We start from the raw sequence: 23,473 nt of genomic DNA on the forward strand, positions 1-23,473 counted from the left end.
ATCCCTATTATTGGTTCGATAAGTTTACCTCGGTTATGGTTCACTTTCGAGATTGTGATCTAAGGCTACAAAAACCGCTAAAGGAATTAGAACCACTTCCAACTCCCTTACTGTCAAATCCTTGAGATAGGATACATTCCATAATGTTTATTACTATTACTTGCCTCTATGACAACCTTCCAAAGAGAAGGAGAGAAAAAGAATAAATAAAAGCGCAAGCTCATTTCCTCAAACCCTTACCAAGTCACCTCAAAGCTTTAGATCCAATACAGTACATATATCTACTCATGGCTGAAGCAGCCAAACATCTTCCACAAGACATCTGAGTTAGATGATTAAATTTGTTGCAGACAAGTATAAAAACCAGGAGTCTTACTCAATCATCTTATCAGGATTGAACTTTAGGGTCTCCCGCCATACAAGCTCCTTTATATCTTCTTCATCCAATGTTGATTGCTCAAAATCAAATTGAAAAGGTTTTGGGCAGGTAGGCTCCTCATTGATTTCATGAAGGCTCGATAAATATGGGTGATTCAATGCTTCGTCAACTGTTAGTTCACATATTTGAAAAAACATTAGCATACAGAGGACAAACCATCAATGATTAGCAAGATGATAACAGCATACCTGTTATCAAAATTAGCAAGCATTGAGATGATAACAGCATACCTGTTATTCGTTTGCTGGGATCAAATACAAGCATCTTTTCAGCAAGATCAAGCACCAAAGGAGACACACTAGGAAACTTATGTGAAAATGGCTGTTTTGGAACCTGTGGAAGCTGTTTAATGTACTTTTTAGCATTTTCACTTCTCAAAAATCCAAGGTCAGAATCTTCAGGAGAGCCTAGCAGCTGACATAGTAAGTTGCAAAGAAATAAATCAGATATAATATAGTGGAATATTGGCGCACTTCATGAGACATTCAATCTGCAAGACTTATATATATATATGTGTGTGTATATATATATATATATATGCAAGTAGTTAAATATAATTCCAGAGATATACTGACCTTGACAAATCTACATTTGAAAAAGCATAATATCCAAAGATGTGTACAAACACAGAGAGACATAGACAAAAGTACATACACCATACAAATGTGGCGAAGAAATAATCACAAATCAAACTGAAATAATAATACACTCATGACACATTTAGTCTTCAAAACTTCTTCAAATTTCCATACATAAGCAGTTGATGTTCATTCCAGAAATAAATTTATCCTCCCACTAACCAACATTGACTACACACACCCCATAAGATGGCTCCAGTATTTAAGTATTATTAATAATAAATACATGCTACATTTCCAAGTACTTGTAGCTCATAAAATTCATATTTGTCATAGTATAGTTCCACTATTTATAATAAACAAGCTTTCTCACTATACACTCCTCATATCAATCAACGTATCTATTGATACTCTTAACTTTTCATGCCTTTAACACGTCTTAAATGCATACACCAACCTTGAGTATTTCTACGAACATGCTTCCTTTTTAAAAATATACAACAGTTAAACACAACAAATAGGGACTAGAAAGAATAACCTCATTTATGAGCTGTAACTGCTGCAAGTAGTCTTTTCCAGGAAAAAGAGGTTCCTTCTTAATGATCTCCATCATGATGCAACCAACTGACCACATATCTATCGCTGCAGTATACTCTGAACAATTAAGCAACAACTCGGGAGCTCGATACCATCTAGTCACAACATATTCTGTCATAAAATCTGTCTCTGCAGTAGTTCTTGCGAGCCCAAAGTCACATATTTTGAGATCACAATTAGCATTTAGAAGCAAATTGCTTGGTTTCAGATCCCGGTGCAGAACATTTGCTGAGTGTATATATTTTAGCCCACGTAATATTTGATATAAGAAGTACTGCCAAGGCAAACATACAAATATTTTTACACATTGGAAGATCTGATACATGGGGTAAGAAATATCACAATACTTTAATAACCTGACATGAGACTGTAACAAACATAACAATACTAGCGGCAAATTTGTGAAAGAAATTCAAAAGGTGGCAAGTATACAAGTATCCGTAAGACAGAATGGTTTAGAAACAAATAACTAAGCCCAAAATGTGGTCATTTCTCAAGTCAGAAATAGAATTATAAATTTTTATTGTAAGATAAATATTATTACGATCACCATTGTCTTCAATCATGTATCATTAAATATTGATTGTAACATAAAAGGGTGTTCTCTTAATTTTTGTATGTATTGCAACATGAGCTTTTTTATGGTCACCAATGTGTACACTATCTTTAATCATGTACTAATTAAAAAAAAAAAAGAAAAGAAAACACACTGTAACATATCAAAGATCACCTATGATTACAGATTTTATTACACATTAGCGAAAAAATAAGGTCAAAGCTAGTGAAGATTCACCACCAAAATCAATGTCCCAAAAGTTAAAGAATATAGGGAGAATATTTTCACTTTACTCAAGTACATGGACTTGATATGAAGAAGTAAAGTTCACAGAATTTCACATTACACTTAGAACATCCCAACCAATGTTATATCGAAATAGAATGAGCATATTATTAACACATATCCAAATTATTGTTTCAAGTAATCAAATTTGCAGCCTCTATCAAAAAAATAAAATCAATAAAAATAAAATAAAAAATAAAAAAATAAAAAAATAAAAATAAATGTAATCTCCTTCTTTCTCTTACTATTTTCATTTGTTTGGAAGACAAGGTTTATCTAAAAATATAACAAAATGTCCATCCACCAATAAGAATACCTTATAAAGGCCCCTTATAAATTTCCACAACTCAATAATCGCATTATCACATGGCAACTAAAACTACCATTTCTCATAAACAGCATATGATCTGACAATTTAAGAGCAATGTAACCCCTTATCAAAGACACACTTTGCCATCAAATGGGCGGTTACAAACTCCTGGTTATAATTACTGTATTCACTAATGGACTTAACCATCTTCTCAACAATTCATATAGCCCCATAATTATCCACTTTGAGCTTTTAACATGAAAACACTAGTCCCTTTTATCACCAGAACTGGGCCTACAGACAAACACAAATCAAGAACTTTATTCTCTCTCTTAAAAATCCCAACAAAATCTCTGAAGAACATCACCGATTCCTAAAACTCGCAACAATGGGATTCTTTCCAAAGTAGCTTCTAAATAACTTTTATTAAAGGTAACACCATATATTGTCTTTGGCATTCTAACCAAAAGTATCTCCAATGTGTGCAAAAGCAGTAGGAATTAAGTTTATAATAAATTAAGGAATATAAATTATCAACAACCGGACATAGTGGAGATATCAACCCCTCGGGCCATTTGGGTTGGGCTCTTAGAAGTTTAATAAATGTGTAATTTCAACAAAACTAACATGAATAGAAAATGTGTAATTTCTGCAAACTTACGAAATCCAATCCATAGAAATTGGACTAAGCTACAAGACTGTTAGTATTGAACAATTGAATACATGTAAATGCATCAGACTAAAACAATATGCAGCACCATCTAATTCATGCAGCCAATGCCGGGTAGGCAGGTACCATGTTTTTCATCTAACTCATAAAAACATAGGCATAACCAAGTATGGTCAAGAGTATCAACTCACTTATCTCCCTCTTGAACCATAAAGATCATACAGAGATTATATTAACTCATCATCCATTTCAAAATGAATAATATATTGAACACAATTGTGAGTTCCTCCAGGCCAGCTTTGCTGCAAATAGCAATGTATTATTAATACATTTTATGAGTCAAAGATCACCTGGCAATGATCTTCTGTGAGTTCCTGGTTGGAGCGGATAATTTGATGAAGATCAGTATCCAGTAATTCATAAACAATATAGACATCATTGAACTTTTCTCTCACAGGTGGTCGTATAATGTCCTTTATCTTGATAACCTGCATTAGCAGCATATAAGCATATCAATATACGTTCAGACAGTAAAGATTTAGTAATAAAGTTTTCTCAAAGAATATTGAGGAATTCCATTATTTCTGAAGTTCATAATATAGACACCATATTCACCATAACTACAAGACTGAAAAAGAAGGGAAAGGGACTACAGAACGAGACAGTGCTAAAAAAGAATCAATCTGAAATAGCAAAAGAAAGTTAAAACATGCTACCCCAAATACTTATAAGCAATTACTGGAATTACATTATCATGGTCCATGTGACATAGCAGTTTGATTTCCCGCAGAGTCCGTTTAGCATCTATTCTATTGTTAAATGCATCTGCAATTTTCTTGATAGCGACATCTTCATTTGTCTCTGAATTTCGTGCACAGCTGCCATCAAGAAAAAAAATGAAGCCGAACAGTATTTATTGTTGACGTAGAAATCTACAAGCATCATGCAGAACCACAACATACAATAAAATCTTACTTTTTCCAGATTTTTCATACAAGGACAAGGAAATAGAATATCATCAAAGGTAACACTAATCCTCAATTAAAACAAAGTACGAAAAAAATCACATACAAAATACAAGGAAAAGAAAGAAACCACGAGGCACATACCAATAAAATTATACAAGAAAGTGTCAACTCTATTTATTTGTGTACAAATCTGAAAAGACTAATACACAAAGGGGTACCAGGTAATTTGCCATTTGATCTATTCCAATAAAAGGAGACATCCCTACAGTTTTATCTATTCCCTCCTAGCTTTCTTCTGATCATGTATAGATAAAATCTGTGAAGTTTACCCGGTAATTAAGGGAGATTATACCTTTTACATATAAGTAAGAAACGAGAATTATATTTGCAGCTGAAAAGAGTACAATCAACAAAACCAAGGGGTCCTTTAATCTTATTTTTTTAAAAAAAAAAATAAAAAAATAAATAAATTACATATTAATCCTTTTTTTTTTTAAAAAATCTCCCCAACTGAGTAACTCTTAAATGCCCTAGCCACATTGGCCCATAACAATGCTGGATAAGTAGCCTAGTATCACTACAATCTAGAAGACAAGAAACTCATGAAACAATCAGGGAGGACAAAGAATAAAAATTATAATAATAAATTTTTTTCTAAAAAAAATAATTTTTTTTTAAAAAAAATCATCTTGCATTTCTTTCTCCTCTTCATCACTATTACCACCATAGTCCTTTTCACTCACTCCCTAACCACCACCCCCCCCCCCCCTCAACACCTTCACCATTACGAAATTCACCGGTACAATGATCCCCCTCTCTCTTTGGCACCTTTATTGTACAAAGCCAACAGACCCACCACCCACCACCCTACAATTTGGCCAAACTCAATACATACTTAATTCTATGAACCCCCCCCCCCCCCCAAAACAACCCTTAAAACAACATAATGAACTACTAATGAGGGGCCGAGGGAAAAGGAATTTGGGTAAGAGGAACAGGGGAAACTTAGGATGAGAATAGATAGGTGTTATGGCTAAGTTAGAGGAAAATGTGGAACAAACAAGGGGAGGAAAAGGTGTCTTACACTAGTGGGTTTTAGAGAGGGGGCAGTGGTATTTAGGGTGTTGATGAGCAAATAAGACATGAGACAGAAGTGTTGGGTTGGAGATCTCTTTCATGGGTATGAACAAAAGAGGAAAGAGAGTGAAAATTAATGGGTTTGGACAGTGAGGGAGGAAAGGTCAAGGGTGGCAGCTAGGAAAGGGAGATGGTAGGTAAATAAATAGGACGATGGGGTCATCTTATTAACCAAGATGATCAGATAGTGATGGTGTTGATTAAAGTGGTTTGAAAGTGATTGAAATGGTTTAGAAGCAGCAAGATGGTTGTGGAGGTGGCGATGACAGGAATGATTTAAAGGCAGCAAGATGGTTGTGGTCCTTGTGGAGGTGGCAGTGATAGGGGAGAAAGGAAATTAGTAATGTTAGGATTAGGTGGTAATAGATGAGTGGAAGTTGATAAAAAAATAACATAGAGAAAGGAAGGTAGAACATCATAATAGATTAATAGTTATTGCCATTAACATTGTTAGATATTTTTGTCCAATTTAACAAGGTCTTCCTTGGGAAGAATCTGTGGATGATTTTGATAATTGACCTAAGTAGTAGAGATATATGTGATAATTTGCCGAAAGCTACATGGTTTTTTGTATCAGTTTTAACTTAAAAATCTCTCAAAATTTAGCAACCACTTGATAGCACGGAGATCAGAAAATAAGCTTCTTTATGAAATATGAGAAGAGAAACCATTTCATCAATTGATGGCAGAGTCCTAGTTTGGCACCACAATCAGTAAACCATTCCTATACTTCTACACATGCTCTACAGCTCAAGCCTCAAAGAGCTTCGTAGCAAACGGTATTCAAAACCAGTTACTTTAAATGACAAGACTTGCTTCAAATATAATTTTTCCCCCTTCCAATTACATAAGAACATATTCTTGACTAAACTATATAGAGAAGGTTGCAACTAAGCCTGCTATTATAAGGTCATATTCTTGTTCTAGATTTTCCTGTCAGTCACCTGTCTTTCCAAAGCCACATAATACAGAACCTTCAGGTGGACACCAACTGTATATAGATTAATTTATACCTTAAACAACTAAAACAGAAATGTGTGCACATGTCCAGCCGGTGATGTAGGATTCAAAGTTTAATTTATTAATCTAACTCTACCGCTAATGTATAAAATAACTCATTATCATATCCTGTCTATTCAACCATTCACGTGACTTTACAAACACCAAATTATTCCCAAGAATTCTTAAAAATTAAACTTAATGCCAAATCTAAAGGTACCCTTAGTTCTATGTCTGAGAAACAAAAGATGATTTCATATGAATCCTCTTAGTGGTAAAACATTTTCCTAAAATGGATCTGCTCACAAAACTAACAGCGAAGACAAGGATCATCTATTATACATTAAAAAGCTAAATCAATAACAATAATAAAAATTCTTCTCAGAAAATACATGAACCTCTCTTCTAACCTCGATAAAATAGGATAAGGCCGAACACATTTAAATCTACCCAAAAACAGCTACAATAATCAATACTACGACGTATGTAACAATTCTTACCGTCTTCATTGTTAAGCATTACTAATCATGCAGAATAATGAAGTACTCGTATCACAGAAAGGACAATAACTCAGAAAATCAAATTCTGCAGCTCTTAAAATTTCGAAAACACTGAATCAAATCAGTTCATCATCAGAACAACTGATCAACTCGGATAATTCTAGTATCGTACAAGAGAATAAAAACCCAGAACATGATTTTCAATACAATAACGCAAAACAAAATGCATCAATCATTAGACCTTTACCAACCTAACAAAACAACTACTACATCACATCAATACAATCAGCTAGCAAAAACTCATCAAAAACACGAAATCAAAACAATCAACAATGACATAAAACCCTAATTACTCAAATTAATCCAGCATCGTAACAAACAACAACAAACTCAAATCATTTAAAATTTGCAACCAAATTCAAACAATCAAACCTTAATAAAAAACACAAATCCCAGTAAAGCAAATCAAATTCCTGAAACAAACCCCCAAAATGAAAACGAAAGAGGAGAGAGAAAGTACCAAACAATGCCATAAGCACCACGACCAACGGGTTGAATAGGAGGAGCATACTTAGAAGAGACCTCGAAAAGGCTACCGACGATATTGTACATGGTGTAAGTTCCGCCATAAGTAGGAATTCCTCGAACTTCCATTGATTTTGCTGAGTTTTCCATGTTTGTGTTTCTCTCTCTAAACAGTAGATGGAGTGTGAGAAGATGAAGTATGTATAGTAGTGCAAAGTGACGTCGGGTTTCTTTGCTTTTTTGGGGGATTTTGAAATTTGAACAAAACGCCTTCTCTTCTTCTAATCAAAACTCTTAACGGGTGGGGCTGGACGGCTGGGGTAGTTGAAAATTTTAGGCACGAAGGCGAGAGGTGTCAATTCGGATTACCGAGTTAAGTTCGGTTCATTTGGAGTCATGTAAATTATAAGTTGAAATTCGGTTCAGGTTATTTTTGGATAGAAGTAGTTGATAGTTTTGGACTTGTTATATACTACGGAGTACTAATTCATGTGCTCATTCAGTTAGCAAACTAGTAAAAATGTCCCGTACGATGTCTTAAGTTGTTATATTTTCATATTTAGTTTTTGGCTAAGAAAATTTGACACCATGATAGAATAATCAATTATTCAATATTTGAAACATGCCTTTTAGATTAAGGAAAGAAAAAAAATAGCTTATACAAATATTATACTATGGATGAAGTGAGATAAGAGAAGATGACTATATTACTCATTTCACCAAAAAAAAAAAAAAAATATTTGATGTTTACCATCTATTGTTAACTTGACTTTTAGTTGGGTATTCACTACCTTATAATTTTTTTATTATTTTTGTTATTTACAGTCATTTAGTTCCTCTGTTCTTTTTTGTTTTACCCAATTTTTATGTTAGGTCGTTCTTTTTTGTTCTACCCACTTTGCTTTATATTTAATTTTTAGCATACCCCTATCATCTTACCCCCTTCAACCCCTTAGAGGAAATTATATGTCCAACACCAACTCACAAAGAAGGGGAGGATTATAATTATAATGCTATTGTATTGTCCAATGTCCATGCTCATCTTGTACCCATTTCTAAACAACTTATACATGTATAGATAAATAGAGAAAAATATTTACTTTGTAAATACTTGCAACCTCTTTGGCATGCTATCTCATGGACTGATTACAAAAGATTAACAGACAAATTAGTCTAATAATAGTTTAAACCACAGTAACTGAAGTATTTCCTCTTATTGTTGATAAAACTTAATTTTCCCGTTTATTTTTTCTAATCACTGTCTCGAATAGCATGCCAAAGAGGTAGTAGTATACGGTAATTTTGATAGGGTAGTCCTTCAAGCTGCTATCAATCCTATCATATATTTACAATTTACTTGTCAACCTGTCATTTCTACTTCTCTACACATAGTATACCATGCCAACTTCAAGCAGAGAAGTATGAGGAACGTTTAGGGCAACATCCGGTCCCCTACAGTTCTTGCTTAGAAAAGCATACAAGATATTGATAGCAAATTTCTTGAAGATCGAAGATGATTTCTTCGCTTTTGCATAAGAATGACTGAAGATGTACGCAACACCTGATTCCCTTGCTTTCAAGATCTTGATCGACTCATCTCTATGGATAAAATTGTCCGAATTACCCAGGTTGAGATCCATTAACTTCGAATCCAGTGCACCAGCTTCATGATTTTGGTATTCTATCATATGAGTAGATGTATCAGGTTCTTGCATTATACCTATTCCAGGGTCACATTCTTCTGTTTCTACAAACCTAATGAGCTCGGAAACCACTCTGTTTTCAAAATCATAGTTCTCCTGCAGTAAATCCTTGTAACCATACTGAACAACACAACGGAACATGCCATATTCTTTTGAGCCAATTCTTCCGACAATAAATCTCTCATCTTCTGTAACATAGGGTGCATGGACAGACTTTACACACACGATAACCAGGATTTGGTGAAACGCTGGTAGATTTGTCACAAAATGTCCAAAGACAGCTGGTACTCCTGTGCCAAGGTTAGTGTATAGAAAACCAATACCTGGTACCCGAACCATGCCCAAACTAGGGCCTAAAGCAACTATCCGGTCTACAGAAACCTTGTTCTCCATGTCAAATTGGTGTTTCTTTGATGTACCATAGTTCCAAACGTACATTACCACCATCAGGATTGAAGATAAAGCTAGAGGAATCCAACCACTCTCGGGAACCTTGAAAAGGCAAGCTGAGAAATAAAGGAGTTCTATGGATCCAAAAAACAGTAAAAATGATACTGCAATCACTATCCTCTTTCTCCACACTACAACTATAACCAATGCCATCAAGCATGTAGTCACGAACATCACCGTGGTGACTGCTAGACCTGTATTTCAGCGCACCAGACACTAGTATTCAGTCATAATCAAGCAAATGCCAATTTTCATAGGAGCTATATCATAGTTTAGGAAGAATCCAACTCTTACCGTAAGCATGACCTATCATATTCGTATCTCTCAACCCAATTGTTACAGCGAGACATAGGCACATTAGCATCCAATTTACTTCTGGAATGTAGATCTGCCCATATATTTCACTTGAAGTATGAACAATTTTGACACGAGGAAAACAGTTTAAAGCACAGCACTGGCTTATGATAGAGAAAGTTGCTGTTATTACAGCTTGGCTTCCTACTACTGCCGCAAAAGTGGCCACTATGAAAACTGGCCAGAATACGGGTTCTAGCAAAACGAGGAAAAAAATAGTTAAGATAACAAAATTCAAAATTGTGAGATATAAAGAGAAGCATTTTTATATTTTACCTGGAATGGCTTTGTAGAAGCTCCTCTGAATATCTTCATGATGACGAGAGAGGAAGGCAGCCTCACCCATATAAGCCAAAACCAAACAAGGGTACACCAAAAAAGTAAAAGCTATCTGGAAAAAGTGAGTTACCAACGTATAAATAATCAATGCACAAGATATGAAGAGAAGAGGCGAATGCAAGAGATACCTTAATTGAACAAGCTGAAAAGTGACCCAAATCAGCAAACATAGTCTCCACACCTGTGAGAAAACTACCAGATTATCATGCTTTCAGTAGTTCTTAAATAGGAAGAAATGAAACCACGGCCAAGTATATAAGTGATAATACCTGTAATAGAGAGAACAACTCCTCCTAGGGACATCCATCCTGCCATGCCTGTGTTTTTAAGTAGCTTGAACATATAAACTGGAGACAGTGCATTGACGACACTTGGATTCCACCTTACTATATTATAAACCCCGATGCTGCTGATACAAAGAAGCCACGCTGTGACAATTGGTGCAAACATGAAAGACACTCTGTGTGTTCCATGGTGTTGGAGAGAAAACAGGACTATCAAAATGATGCATGAAATTACAACAACATAATCTGCAAAAAGAAGAATATTGTTAGAATTGAAGCATTGTAAATCACAATGGAGTTGAATTGCATCTTTCTCAAACACTTTTTAGTAATGTGTTTTTTTTCCCTGTTTTTTCCTTTGCTATTTGGAAGAAGTTGAACTTACTTTCATGAAGTCCCGTGAATTTCAGACGAACTCCTGACACTGCCGAAAGAACTGAAAGAATACATGATATTCTTAGATGACTAGTAAACGAGTTTACATAAAGTACAATAATTACAGAAAGGAACGAGTAAACAGGTCACACTGTTGTCAGATTAGAAGATACTAGATAACTGTGGCACTTTAAATTTTGCTCCGTTGATTAGTGGTTACCTCTAATGAATATGTTGTCAGATACAAACGAGAAACTTTATTTGTTTCACATACATAATCACTTGTCAATATTCATAGTGAAATTTTGCTAGAATGTAACATAAGAAAGCTAATCAGAGAGCATGATAAGCTGCCAATACTAGGTAGGCTACACTGTAACACTGGCTTCAGCGAAAAGAAAGTGACTGTTACCTGATATTGCAGGTGTGAGTACACCATCCCCGATAGCCATACATGTTCCCAGAAGAACAAAGATCAGCAAAGCTTTATGAAATCGTTCATGCTTTTCAATTGGTAGCTTCAAACTCCTTGGTGTGTGGTCTGAACTCTCAATGGCATAAGCAGATAACTTCTCGTCGTTTGGTTGAATACCAAGGTTTGCATGCCGACATAGCAATGAGTACAATGCAAAAGTGCCACCTAGGTACAAGTAAACAAAACTGACATTTATAATCATTTCATGGTCTACTTAATATCAACTTTGCAAGTTTGCAACGGTCCATTTTCAGACAGTACTTCATCAACTCCATCTCATAAAGGCCTCTCATAAATACCGAAATAAATTATAAAAAGAGATATAGGATCATAAAAGATATCTGAAGATAATGACCATTGACATAGGTAATCTGATGAATGCTCACCTTCGCCATTATCATTTGCTGACATAACAACAAAAATATATTTGAAAAGGGCAACCAGCGTAAATGTCCAGAATATGAAGGAAAGCACCCCATAAATGTCTTCATCATCTTCGCGAAGGCTTAACTTCTCCGAGAATGTGGTTTTGTACACATACAAAGGCGAGGTACTAAGATCACCATAAACTACTCCAAGACTCTGATATGCCAAAGTAAGCACAGCTGAACACGAAACACGCTTAAAGTTCTGAATCAAAACACCATCATATCAGGAAAGTTAAGGCAACAAAGCCAACCATCATTACTAATTTAGTGCCATATTTCAAAGATTTCCTATGAGTATACAGTGAAATACGGAGTATAACACTAACAATTCAATTAAAACAACACCAAACAATAAAATTGCTAATTTAACATAAAATTCAATTTCAAAAAATTAACTTTAACATCAAATTCAATTTCAATCACCTAAAATTAACTTGAAATCAACTAAAAGTCAGGTGAATAAAAATAGTCATTATGACATAAATCATTTTCTAGTATGGTAAAATTGGTATGATCATCGTGTACATGTGTTCATAATCTCATTTGCGAGTTTAAAACTACATCAAACTTCTTAATTTTCACCATATTTTGACCAAAACAAAACATTTTTCTTCATTTTCTATAATCTATTCCACTGTATGAACAGTACCATGTTAGTTCATTCCCTAATTATGAATCCAAATTTCAGACTATACCCACGTACTAAAAAAAAAAAAAAAAAAAAAAACTTAATTTGGAAAAAAATTATATACCTTTTTAAAAACTTTATAAATGATTATATACCCATTTACAATTGATACAACAACAAAGAAATACAAATTCTTTCATCATAGTTGCCAAGAAAGCACAAATAAACTTTCACCGGTACAAATTTAATTGTCACGTTACTAGTTCAAAGTATACCCGCTTATAAATTGTAACTTAAAAGCTGTTACAATTATTAATTCCAGACAAAGGGAGCATATAAACTACATTGTAGAATGACCCAAAAGGCAAAAACGCAAAAACTAAAGAAAACAATCAAAAAAAGGCTATAAAAATGTTTCTAAAAAAAGAAAATTATACAATGTAGATTGGCAAGAAAGAAAAGGAAACAAACCTGATGTGATACTCCCTCTTCAACTGATTCTACAGAAGACCTCTGATTCATTGTAAATGGGGTAGAATTTTTATTAATTAATTAAAAATAATAAATACTTATAATTTTGATAGGAAAATATATAGAGAAATAAAAAAAAAAAAAGAAAAAGAAGGGAAAAAAGGAGAGAGAAAAAGGGGATTAAAGGAGGGAATGTGGAGTGTATGAAGGAATAAGGCAGAGTGGGTAGTGAACAACAATACAAGGGCTGCAAAATGATGTGTCTCTAAGGGAGTTGGGCAACGCATTCAATGCTCTTTCTTTCACTCTTTGTCATATCTTTCTTTGTCATTTCTTTTAACAAATTTTTATTTTGCCTTATGAGTGAAGTGGGGTAGTACTCGACCCGACCCGACTCGATCCAACTCGAATTAATCAGGTCGACTGTAGTCCTAATCGATCACTTGAATGATCTTGTTGTTATTTATCTATTTTTTATGTTTCATCATGCGGAGTACTTTTAATGTAATGTTATTGAATTATGATCACATTTTTCATTTTTTAAGAATTTTCTAGATAATTTTAAAATTAAATGATCCTCTTAAAAAAGAATGTTAAGTTGTCTTAGGTTTAATATAACGTAGTAAAATTCAAGATCATTAAACAATTAAATTGGTCATTCAATTTGCTTAATAATGCTCTTTGATTTATGTGGTTATCAAAGAACTATTACATCTTTATGGAACTAATAAAGTACATACATAATTCTTTGATGATTTGTTTAGTCACATACTTACATATTCTAGCTTTATTTTTTTGACTGGTAATAGGAGAATACCGAATTAGAACCTCTCACAAGTCAATCCGGCCCGAGTTAGCAAACAAACTTTTTTGAGAGTGGGTAGAGTCGTAGAGAATGGTAAGAGAACCCCAAAGTGCCCCTAGTGAGTTGTGATCTCACAACCTTAAAGTAGTGAGGTACAAACTTTACCACTAGATCAAACCTTACTTGATGACTCGTAGAGCATATTGGCCCTATTCCGGCACAAAAAAAAATATTGACGTCTAAATAAATACTTGGACTATGGTCAGGAATTGATTTTAGCACACCACTATATTCTCTCGCGTAGGGATATGCCAAAATTAATTAACGGTATGCCAAAATAATTTGATCATATAGAGTATATCACTTTCACAGTATTAGTTAGTACGGATAAACATCAGGAGTACTGTAATTAGTTTAGAATTATTTAGTAATCAGTACTTGACATTCAACGCAACGCAGTAGTAAATTGACATAGGAAGTTGAACAAGCTGTCAATTCAACACCAGTTGTTCGTGTGAACCTTTTTAACGAGTCCAAGTACACACAAAACAGCTGTGATGCTTTCAAGTACAACCAATCAAGTTCATACTCTTCTTTTTCTTACTTGTAACTGTGCAGTGGCGGCTGTGCATATATCTCACTTATCAAATCCATTCACTCACATACTTCGTAACTAATTCACGTATAGAGGTAGCAAACGAGTCATTTATATAATCATATTAATTATGATTTCTATCAAATCGTATTAGTTCAAGTTGGATTAATAATTAGATTAGGATCAATTTTAGTATTATAATTTCAAATCGAATTAGTTTTGAATCATTGCTTTAAGTACAATTCGGATTTAAGTGTGTTCGATCCTATCAAATCAAGTCAATTTTTCCTAGCACTATGTAGTTCCAAGTTGATCTAATCACATCAAAAATAGTGACCAAATTGTCTGGCATTGCTTACAATCCTACAAATCCCATCACAGTAATGAACAAGGGGCCATATGTTGGGCTTGGGCTAACTAAAATAGGAGGTGGTTGGACTATCACCCTCACATATAATCAAAGATCAAGAATGGTGAAATCCTAGATATGATATCAACCAGAAAGAAATATCTAATGAAAACAGAACTAAACTAATTAAAACAGACTCGTCTCTTTACGAATAGTAACTCATAATTAGGGATGATAACAGACCGGGCTATGCCTGCAAACCTACATTAATCGAGCATACCTTGACTTAGTAGAAGAAGCAGTGATTTGATTCTGTACAACTTGGAACATTTAAGCTCAATTAGCTAAATCACCCTAAAAGATAGTAGCCTAGTATGCTAATACTAAATAAAGTACCTTGGATCATGCACGTACACTTCGTTACTTCGATCCATACAGCACATATCAATGCAGGAGATGGTGATGGATGTTGATATCGATATGATTGTCTCAGCCCTCCACCCAGCTTATTAGTTATGTGTTAACACTCCAAGCAACATTCTCTAGTGTAAATTAGTAATAGCCACTGTAATCAAGCCTAGTGATATTTGACCTATGAAGCAGAGAAAAAGCAGCATTAAACCTGATATTTCTGTTCTGAAAACATACTACACTGCAGTAAACCCTGAAACTCATGTTCTGACAAACATACTATAATATATATTCAAATCAAATAGAAGTATAACTGAAGCTCCAATACAAAATTACACACTATTGTATATATGTATGATTGTATGTACAAAGATGCACAACTAATTCTGCAAAGAAAAGCTAAGACTTTCCATATTATTAACAAAGTAGACAATATTTTCAGCACATAAACTTTAAAATGATGATATACAGGCTTGGATGAAAATTTGATCGAAAAGCTCCACTGTCTCAGGAAAGATCAGTGCATAGTGCAGCCAATAAGCTAGCCTTAGATCATAATTGTAGTAGTGTGGTTAGATGTAAACAAAGGATACATCCACAGTGCTGCTGTCAACTTTTATCATTCCAGTTCCCACCATCCTTACTGCTAAATGGGAATCGGATTGCAAAACATAATCGTCCACCTTCTGCCCCTTATGCCATCTCTCTAGTAATAGTTAGGACTTAAACAAGCACTCCCTTCGTTCCTAAATAATTAATGACACTTGTGTTTTCGTGTAGTCCTAAGAGAGCTAATGAAAAATGAAATCAGCACAATTTTATGGAAGACATGGATTAACTTCAAGCTTGCAAAGACATTCAAATGTGCGAAACCTAGAAAGTCATTGAGGCTACAGACTATTTCCGTTATTCTAACATACATGTAGATCACAGATATGGAAAATGTAGGGGGTGGAATAAAAACCCTCAAACAATACTGATGTGGTACTAAATGTGAAGGTACTTGGATGATAACACACACAGAATTCCTTGTAATATCTCAGCTTGCTTAGTATGAAAGAATAGGTTATATTACTGTAATTGACAACATTACACTTTTTTTTATCTATCTAAACATTAAAAAGTTACAGAGTTCCAAAGATAAGGTTCATATCAGATTATCACATATTCACAATTCGAATATATCATTGAATCTCTCCATCCATGGGAGGAAAAAATGCATGTACTTTGTAGAGTTTACTGAAGACAATATTGTACAAGACTAACAGTAAAATCACAAGGAAAAAGAGGTAACTTATAATGGGTGGTTTAAAAGTCTAAAGCATCAACGGGAAGTGAAGTTGTTCTTTGAAGAGAATGTGGAAGCATGGCTGCTCCCGAATAATAGTTGTTAGCAGTCCCCATATTATCAGGGCTGCAACACTCACTCTGAAGCATTCGAGTGCGCAAATTGGGGATCTTCCTCTTACCATAGCTTGAAGGAAATTGAGGCGTAAAATGCTGTTCCAATGCTTTTTTCAGATCTTTCACATCTAATCCTCTTTCCAATGGATGAAAGGATATCTTCATGCTCCTTTTCAAATTGTAGTCCTTTTCTGCAGCTAAGTAACGTGTCTTCATATCTGCACCGGAATTTTCATCATTCAGTTCTCTCAGCTGTATCTCATACTTGGTTTTCAGCCATCTAAGCTCCTTCATTGCCTCATTCTCATACTCCCTCTCATCTAAAATGGAGCTTGTAGGGGAGTTATAAGGCGTTTGAGTTTGAATATAAGTAATTGTGGCCCTCTTATCAATCTCTAAACTAGATTGATCTTGTGATTCAAAGGTTTCACCAAAATGGAAGTTTAAGCTGGGTCGTCGATGATGATGAGGCACTGTATCTGTGTTCAGTTTTACACCAGAATCTGTTCCATCAGCTTCGGATGGATAAGTTATCTCCTCAAAACGTCCACGCATAGATGTTGATCCATGACTAGCGCAACGAAGGAGTTGGAGATTGCGGGGCCTGGGGCTGCCAAAGGAAAGATAATCTGCCAAAGAAAAATGCTCAGTCACACGATCGTTTTCCTCGTTCACGCTTTCACACTCAGCCTCGTTTACACTTTCACACTCAGCGGCCTCATTTACACTTTCACACTCAGCAGCTTCTTCTACATATGAACTCTTCTTCCAGTCAGGGACTAAGGAAGCAATCTCGCAATCTATCATATCTGCTATTCTCTTCATGTCGTCTTCCTTTATACTCAGTTCAGAAACCATTTCCGTCGTTACACTCATAGCAGTATCCGTCTCAACGTCGAAAGGGAAGTATATATTTCGCACTCGCCCTGTAGGAAAATAAGTAATCATATAAGCTTCCTAAAGCAGCTATTTGACAAAAAACAGAAATTAAATAAAAGTCAAAACTTATACCTTCTTTATCAGTGATTCTGAGTCTCAAGAAAATATCACCATTTGCTCTTTTCTTCCCCTTGATGCTGATGTCCATATCTTTCAGATCATCATCTTCAAGAAAAGTAAATAGCTCAATTTCATTGGCTGCCAACTCTAGTGTTTGGTACTCATGTTCATGGTCAGGTTCGTAGCCAGCATAATCACAGCCACTACTACTATTCCTGTCATTTTGGTAAGGTAATTGAATAACTGGACTTATTTTGTCAAAATCAATTGGCCTAAAATCATATCCGTCATCATCACTTCGCAAAAATGGGTCTTCTAGAAGCTCCTTTGCAGATAATCTAGTTGAAACAGTTGCCAAACATTTATCAACAAAGAGCCGCACTTCCAGGTTCTTCACTTTGTAAAGAGCATCTGGCTTTTTACCCTATTACAAAAATTTTCACTAATTAATTAAGTTGATATAACATACAAACTAGTCTGAAAGTAAACATATGAGGGTGTTCCTGGGTTCTTACAGAAACTACTTTCTTGTAGATTTGAGCGGGGTGTGTGCATTCACTATAAGGATAATCAAAGGTAACCATTTCGAGTACACACATCCCAAAGGAGTAGATGTCAACTAATTCATTGTATTCCTCGGCATAAACCTCTGGGGCCATGAATTCTGGCGTACCTGAAATAATAGATGTAGCATTTGCATAATTTGATAGCATTAGTAAAGAGACAACTAATGGCCTTCCATCAATTATTATGAGAATAATTAATTGAGACTCCGGAATCACCCAATAGCAAGAACAATAATCAGCACTATTTGAATAAGGTAGTATGTGAAATCTGCTATAAACAAATGTACGAATAATAGCAGTTGTTATTATTTGAGAAATAATGTAACTATTATTAGACAAAAAGGGCAATCATTGCTTTGACAATACTATATACCATATATAAAAAATTATAATTACCATCTGAAAACAATTTCAATAATTAAGAGTACAGCTCAAACTTACCAACACAACGGGCCGCATGGGATTTCCTGAGTATGGCAGCTAGGCCAAGATCTCCAATCTTGACTTCGCCCTGATTCCCATTAATGAAAATGTTATCGCATTTGAGATCTCTATGTATCACCGGCGGGTTATGACTATGAAGATACAATAACCCTTCTAGGATCTGCCTACACCAATGTTTTACTGCTCTTATATTAACCTTTTTATGCTTCACCCTATACCTATCATCAAACATATCCACCAAGTAAACAACAATAATTAAAAAAATTTCCCCACATAGGTAAAAACAGCACATATGAAGCAAAAACTCGAAAGACTGGAATCAATAGTCACGCTGATAGTGTAATTTGAATTCATGACGACATCCATCCAAATGAAAAGACTAGTAAATAAGCATTGGAATATGATATAATTGACTAAATAAAATCGAATCCGTAAAAGTATGATACTTACTGTCTGAGAGTACCAGAGGTGAACATTTCAGTGACAAAATTGATGTTCCTGTTGTTAATGTCAACCCAAGAAGTATAAAACTTCATAATATTTTTATGTTTTAAGGTTTTGAGTAAATGGATTTCACTGTAAAGCCTTTCAAGATCTTCAGGTCTTTGCAGAAAATCTGTAAGCTTAACTTGATTCCATGCCACTTCAGTTCCATTATATTCATCAAACCCTTTGTACCTGCAAAAAATCAACGCAAAAGGAAACATTCTTTTTAGGAAAATGCAGAGAATAATTATTTAATATCTTGAATTGGATTTATTTTAATTGTTTTTGCAAATTAAATACAAAATCTTGACCAAAAAACTTACCCAATTACTTTAAATTGCAGATGAGCTCAAGTTATTGCAAAAAAATACCCAATTTCCAGAATGATTAATTTTTTTCTGATTAAGCTCAATTCTTAACAAATGAGAAATACCCAATGAAATAAAATACAAATTAAGCTCAATATCTGGGCAATTAAAATTACCCAAATTCCAAAATTGAGTTTTTTTTACAAAAATTGGCAAATTAAGCTTCAATTTTTTATAATTGAAAAAGACCCAGATTAGAGCATATGCAAATCAAGCTCAAATTCTTGAAAATTTTGATTTTTGATTGTTTTGGAATAATTAAGATTAAAATAAAACAAACCCAGAAAAAAAAAAAAAAAAAAAAAAAGGTGATTGCTTACACTATTTTTGAAGACCCTTTGCCCAGAATTTCATCATACTGCAGGAAAAAAAATCCAGAAAAGCTCAATTAATTAATTAATTAATTAATCAAAATGGCATTAATTAATCAAAAATATGAAAAAATTGATCAGATTAGGGGGACATACTCTTCCATATCTTCCAGTGGGATCACGCTCAACATACTCAGATGAATCTTCAGAATCATCATCATGATCAATTACCGCATTCATTCCTCTAATTTTTCAACCATAAACATTAATCAGCTTAATTAGACAGATATGAGATTGTAATTAATCAAATAATTAAAAAAAAAAAGACAGTTTTTTTATTAGAAAAAATAGTTGATTAATATATTAGTATAATTTTAGAAGGTAAAAAGGATGGTGGGATGAGAGGAGAGAGATGATAGAAAGAAAGGAGGGAATGTGGAGTGTATGAAGGGAAGGGAGTACAAAACCAAGGGTTGCAAATGATGTGTCCCCTATGGACTTGGGCATCGTATTCATTGTTTGTTCTTTCTTTCTTTGTCATTTCCTTCCTTTTTTTTTTTTTTATATAAAAAATAAAATAAAATTATTTGGATTATTTCTTATGGTGATGGATAGGGACATTTGGACATAAGGTAATATCAACCCGGATTAAGTTAGCCTGATTTGGTCTGCAATCATAACTGAAGTTAGATGATCCTGTACATCTCTTCGAAATGAACTGTTTTCCATGGTGTCTTATAAAAATGATAATGAAAGATCTTGACTTTCAAAATTAGGAGTGAAGGATTTTAAAAATGGATAATGGTTACTTGTCTAGTAAACAGGTGTTTATTTAAGGTCCTTAAGGCATTACCACGATTGAAAAAAGGCATTTAAAGCAACTTTTGGCATCTCTGTCGTATTACCACATCTATTTATTGGCTAATAAAGGTTATTTTGATGAGATTCTAACATACTTTTATATATTCCTCTAGAAATTTATCAAAGAAAGCAACAAAAAACAAGGGAAGAAGACGTTATAGAAGTTGATGAGCAATACTTCTTTGAGAAATAAAAGCATAAAATTTTGTCTTTGCAAAAGTATGGTCCAAATTAACCCACATTTGTTCCCAATTCCACTCTTTTGTTAATGTCTGGGAGTTGAGAGGTATCTCCACTAACTATTATGGATTTTCAAGGGAACATACATCTCAAATTATATTGTGATAAATTTGTTTGCCCTTGGATTTCAGTTTATTCATGAAATAACTTCAGTAATTTGAAATTCATCAAAGATTTATGCATAATACAAATTCACAAATAATGCCCATACTGACTAACGAATGCTAGCTCCGTTAGTCGTTAATGCCTAATTAATTGTTAAATCTTAATTGAATGAACCATAAATAATAAACCATTAAGAATTGTTTTCTGGTGTGCTTGGGTTTTTGAGTGAGTTACTAGGTTTTCTAGTGGGTACAAAAAAACCTTCCCAACCCCCCCCCCCCAAAAAAAAAAAAAAAAAAAAAAAAAACCTCCTTACCCACCTGAATAAGATGCTTAATGAGTTAACTATGGTTAAATTATGGTTTAATGAGTTAGTTAGGGATTAATGACTAACAAAGTTAACTCTTTTAGTCATTATGGACATCTGATGAATTTTATGTATAATGAATGGTATTTGGTGAACTTTAAAAACATTAAGAGTATTTCATGCATATTTAGAAAACTCATCAAGGGCATTTGAGGAAAAATTAAAACTAATTATTTTCTAATTAAGTCTATCCTGGGTTCAGTTTATGTACAACGCCTGATTGTTGGTTGTCCAAACTCCCTCATTTACAACAGAAAGACCAACTCTAACAAAACAATAAGTGCAAACAACAGGAGTTAAAAAAGAATGCGGAAAAACAGCGACTTACAAACCCCAATAAGGGTGAACACGAGGGGGTCAGAAACATTCGTTAAAATGAGGAATTCTTCCCATATCTTGAGAAAAAAAATAGTTTCATTCATCTTTGTAACTTTATTTGTAAGACAATCACCATCAAGATAGAATGAACTTTAATTTTGGCTTAAAAACGAAAGCAGCATTAAACCTCGACTATAATTAAAGTGTATGCAGCAGCACTAATTAAATTGAGTGCATAGGGCATCATATGATATAATGTTGGATGATGCATAGGGATGTTAGTGGGACGGGTCAAGTAGGAGACCCACCCCATCCCCGCCCCAGTGGGGCGGGGATAGGTCTTGGTTTGGTGGGTGGTGGGAAGGGATGGGGATAAAAATCATACCCGTCATGGATGATGGGGCGGGTATCCCATCCCCACCCCACTCCACTCGCCCCATTTCATACCCGCCTCATCCCCACCTCATACCCACATCTATATATTTTTAAAACAAAATTAAATACTTCTATACTATTTTTTTTAAAAAAAAAATTATATATAAAATAAAATAGTAGATATAATCATTTTAGTACACTAATATTAAAAAACTAAAAAAGCGTCTAATATTAAAAATATATTTTTTGTGTGTAATCTATTTTTATTATGTCAGATTGTGTGTCGGGAGGTGGGGTTTAGGCGAGTCTTGGCTGGGGATTCAATGGGGATGGATATCCAAGTGTGGGGTGGGATGGGGATGGTTTTGGAATTTAACCTGCGAGGGGGGGATGGGGATGAATTTTAGATCCGCTGCGGGGATGGGAAGACCAATATCCACCCCGCCCCATTGACATCCCCAATGATGCATGCCCAATAATATAATATACTTTCATAACTAATTTTGGTCGAATTTCAAGATCTTAAAAATAAGGAAAATTCTCAATGGTAGCCATATACAATTGTGGATTCTCAATGGTAGCCAAAATTTTTCAATAATCTCCTAAATAGCATTAGTATTCAAATTTTTCTCTATTATAACTATATTTACGTAAATCTGACCAAATTAAAATCAATAACCATAGTTAGCTAAATTTCCCTCCTAAACTGTAAACACAATTTCCCTCCTAATATATTGGGTTAAGTGAAGTTTATTGAAAATTCTGTCCAAGATCTATAATTTCCCACATAACTTCACAAGAAAATCTTTTGAAAAGTCATTAAAAAAAATGGGTAGCTAAGCAATGAATGATTACAAAGTTTCCGGATTAAAAGCTTTAAAAAATTAATGGATTAAAAGTCTTTTATAAGAAGTGAGCAAAACTACACATTTTAACAGCTTAACAAGCTTTAAAAATTATGACAAGTCATAAAAATTACGAAGTATTATGTAAAAAAGAACTCTCACTCTCTTCCTCTTAATTTGAAAAATAATCCCTCAACAATAATTGATTGTGCCTCATGTAGCAACACCTCAAATATAATTTATTTAAAGTCAACACTTCAATTTTGTTTAGGATTAGGTCAGCTTAAGAATTACTTTTTAAACTAAAATTTCAGTTGGCCTGAAAATATAAAGAAATGTCCACTATTTATGGCCCAAACTAAGGTACAACTTTTTTGGCCTAAGCTTCAATCGAAAATGGGCCACATTAATTATTTACTCTAGGTCCAACTTGCATTGGCCCATGATCACCAACCACAATAGCAGGCTAGCAGCCACCTCTATAGATGGATCATCTTCCCCTGTGAATTATTGCCTTTTTTATTATTACAATTTCTCCGAGCAATATAATAGC

General features: G+C 34.2%; 3 protein-coding genes across 3 annotated transcripts; all 3 read right to left on the reverse strand.

Annotated features, from left to right (window-relative positions):
- Window positions 1-203: 203 nt before the first annotated feature.
- On the reverse strand, window positions 204-7,744 carry LOC145621503 (mitogen-activated protein kinase homolog NTF6-like). The gene is made up of 6 exons (XM_081676233.1): window positions 7,560-7,744; window positions 4,184-4,313; window positions 3,786-3,923; window positions 1,556-1,888; window positions 670-853; window positions 204-548 (listed from the first exon to the last, which is right to left on the reverse strand). The coding sequence occupies exons 1-6, from the start codon at window positions 7,712-7,714 to the stop codon at window positions 373-375; spliced, it is 1,116 nt and encodes a 371-aa protein (XP_081532359.1). The 5' UTR covers window positions 7,715-7,744; the 3' UTR covers window positions 204-372.
- Window positions 7,745-8,579: 835 nt separating this feature from the next.
- LOC145619147 (potassium transporter 1-like) lies at window positions 8,580-13,431 on the reverse strand. The gene is made up of 9 exons (XM_081673756.1): window positions 13,072-13,431; window positions 11,931-12,174; window positions 11,482-11,709; window positions 11,080-11,130; window positions 10,680-10,940; window positions 10,539-10,591; window positions 10,348-10,462; window positions 10,012-10,266; window positions 8,580-9,911 (listed from the first exon to the last, which is right to left on the reverse strand). Exons 1-9 carry the CDS (start codon window positions 13,120-13,122, stop codon window positions 8,947-8,949), a joined length of 2,223 nt encoding a protein of 740 aa, XP_081529882.1. The 5' UTR covers window positions 13,123-13,431; the 3' UTR covers window positions 8,580-8,946.
- Window positions 13,432-16,396: 2,965 nt separating this feature from the next.
- On the reverse strand, window positions 16,397-20,249 carry LOC145621627 (putative serine/threonine-protein kinase WNK9). The gene is made up of 7 exons (XM_081676348.1): window positions 19,966-20,249; window positions 19,819-19,856; window positions 19,095-19,322; window positions 18,642-18,862; window positions 18,150-18,307; window positions 17,647-18,058; window positions 16,397-17,561 (listed from the first exon to the last, which is right to left on the reverse strand). Exons 1-7 carry the CDS (start codon window positions 20,047-20,049, stop codon window positions 16,540-16,542), a joined length of 2,163 nt encoding a protein of 720 aa, XP_081532474.1. The 5' UTR covers window positions 20,050-20,249; the 3' UTR covers window positions 16,397-16,539.
- Window positions 20,250-23,473: the final 3,224 nt, after the last annotated feature.

The sequence above is a fragment of the Chenopodium album genome, chromosome 27 (genome assembly GCF_948465745.1).
Source record: "Chenopodium album chromosome 27, dcCheAlbu1.1, whole genome shotgun sequence".
Classification (NCBI taxonomy): domain Eukaryota; kingdom Viridiplantae; phylum Streptophyta; class Magnoliopsida; order Caryophyllales; family Amaranthaceae; genus Chenopodium; species Chenopodium album.

Coding starts and splice junctions, on each gene's coding strand:
- LOC145621503 (XM_081676233.1), bottom strand. CDS start 7,714: ATGGAAAACTCAGCAAAATCAATGGAAGTTCGAGGAATTCCTACTTAT. Junction 1,889..3,785: donor TCACAGAAGATCATTGCCAG/GTGATCTTTGAC, acceptor TTGCCTTGGCAG/TACTTCTTATATCAAATATT. Junction 549..669: donor TCCCAGCAAACGAATAACAG/GTATGCTGTTAT, acceptor GTGAACTAACAG/TTGACGAAGCATTGAATCAC.
- LOC145619147 (XM_081673756.1), bottom strand. CDS start 13,122: ATGAATCAGAGGTCTTCTGTAGAATCAGTTGAAGAGGGAGTATCACAT. Junction 10,592..10,679: donor AGTTGTTCTCTCTATTACAG/GTATTATCACTT, acceptor GTTTTCTCACAG/GTGTGGAGACTATGTTTGCT. Junction 10,463..10,538: donor TTTCAGCTTGTTCAATTAAG/GTATCTCTTGCA, acceptor CACTTTTTCCAG/ATAGCTTTTACTTTTTTGGT.
- LOC145621627 (XM_081676348.1), bottom strand. CDS start 20,049: ATGAATGCGGTAATTGATCATGATGATGATTCTGAAGATTCATCTGAG. Junction 19,857..19,965: donor CCACTGGAAGATATGGAAGA/GTATGTCCCCCT, acceptor TTTTTCCTGCAG/TATGATGAAATTCTGGGCAA. Junction 18,308..18,641: donor CCATGCGGCCCGTTGTGTTG/GTAAGTTTGAGC, acceptor CTATTATTTCAG/GTACGCCAGAATTCATGGCC.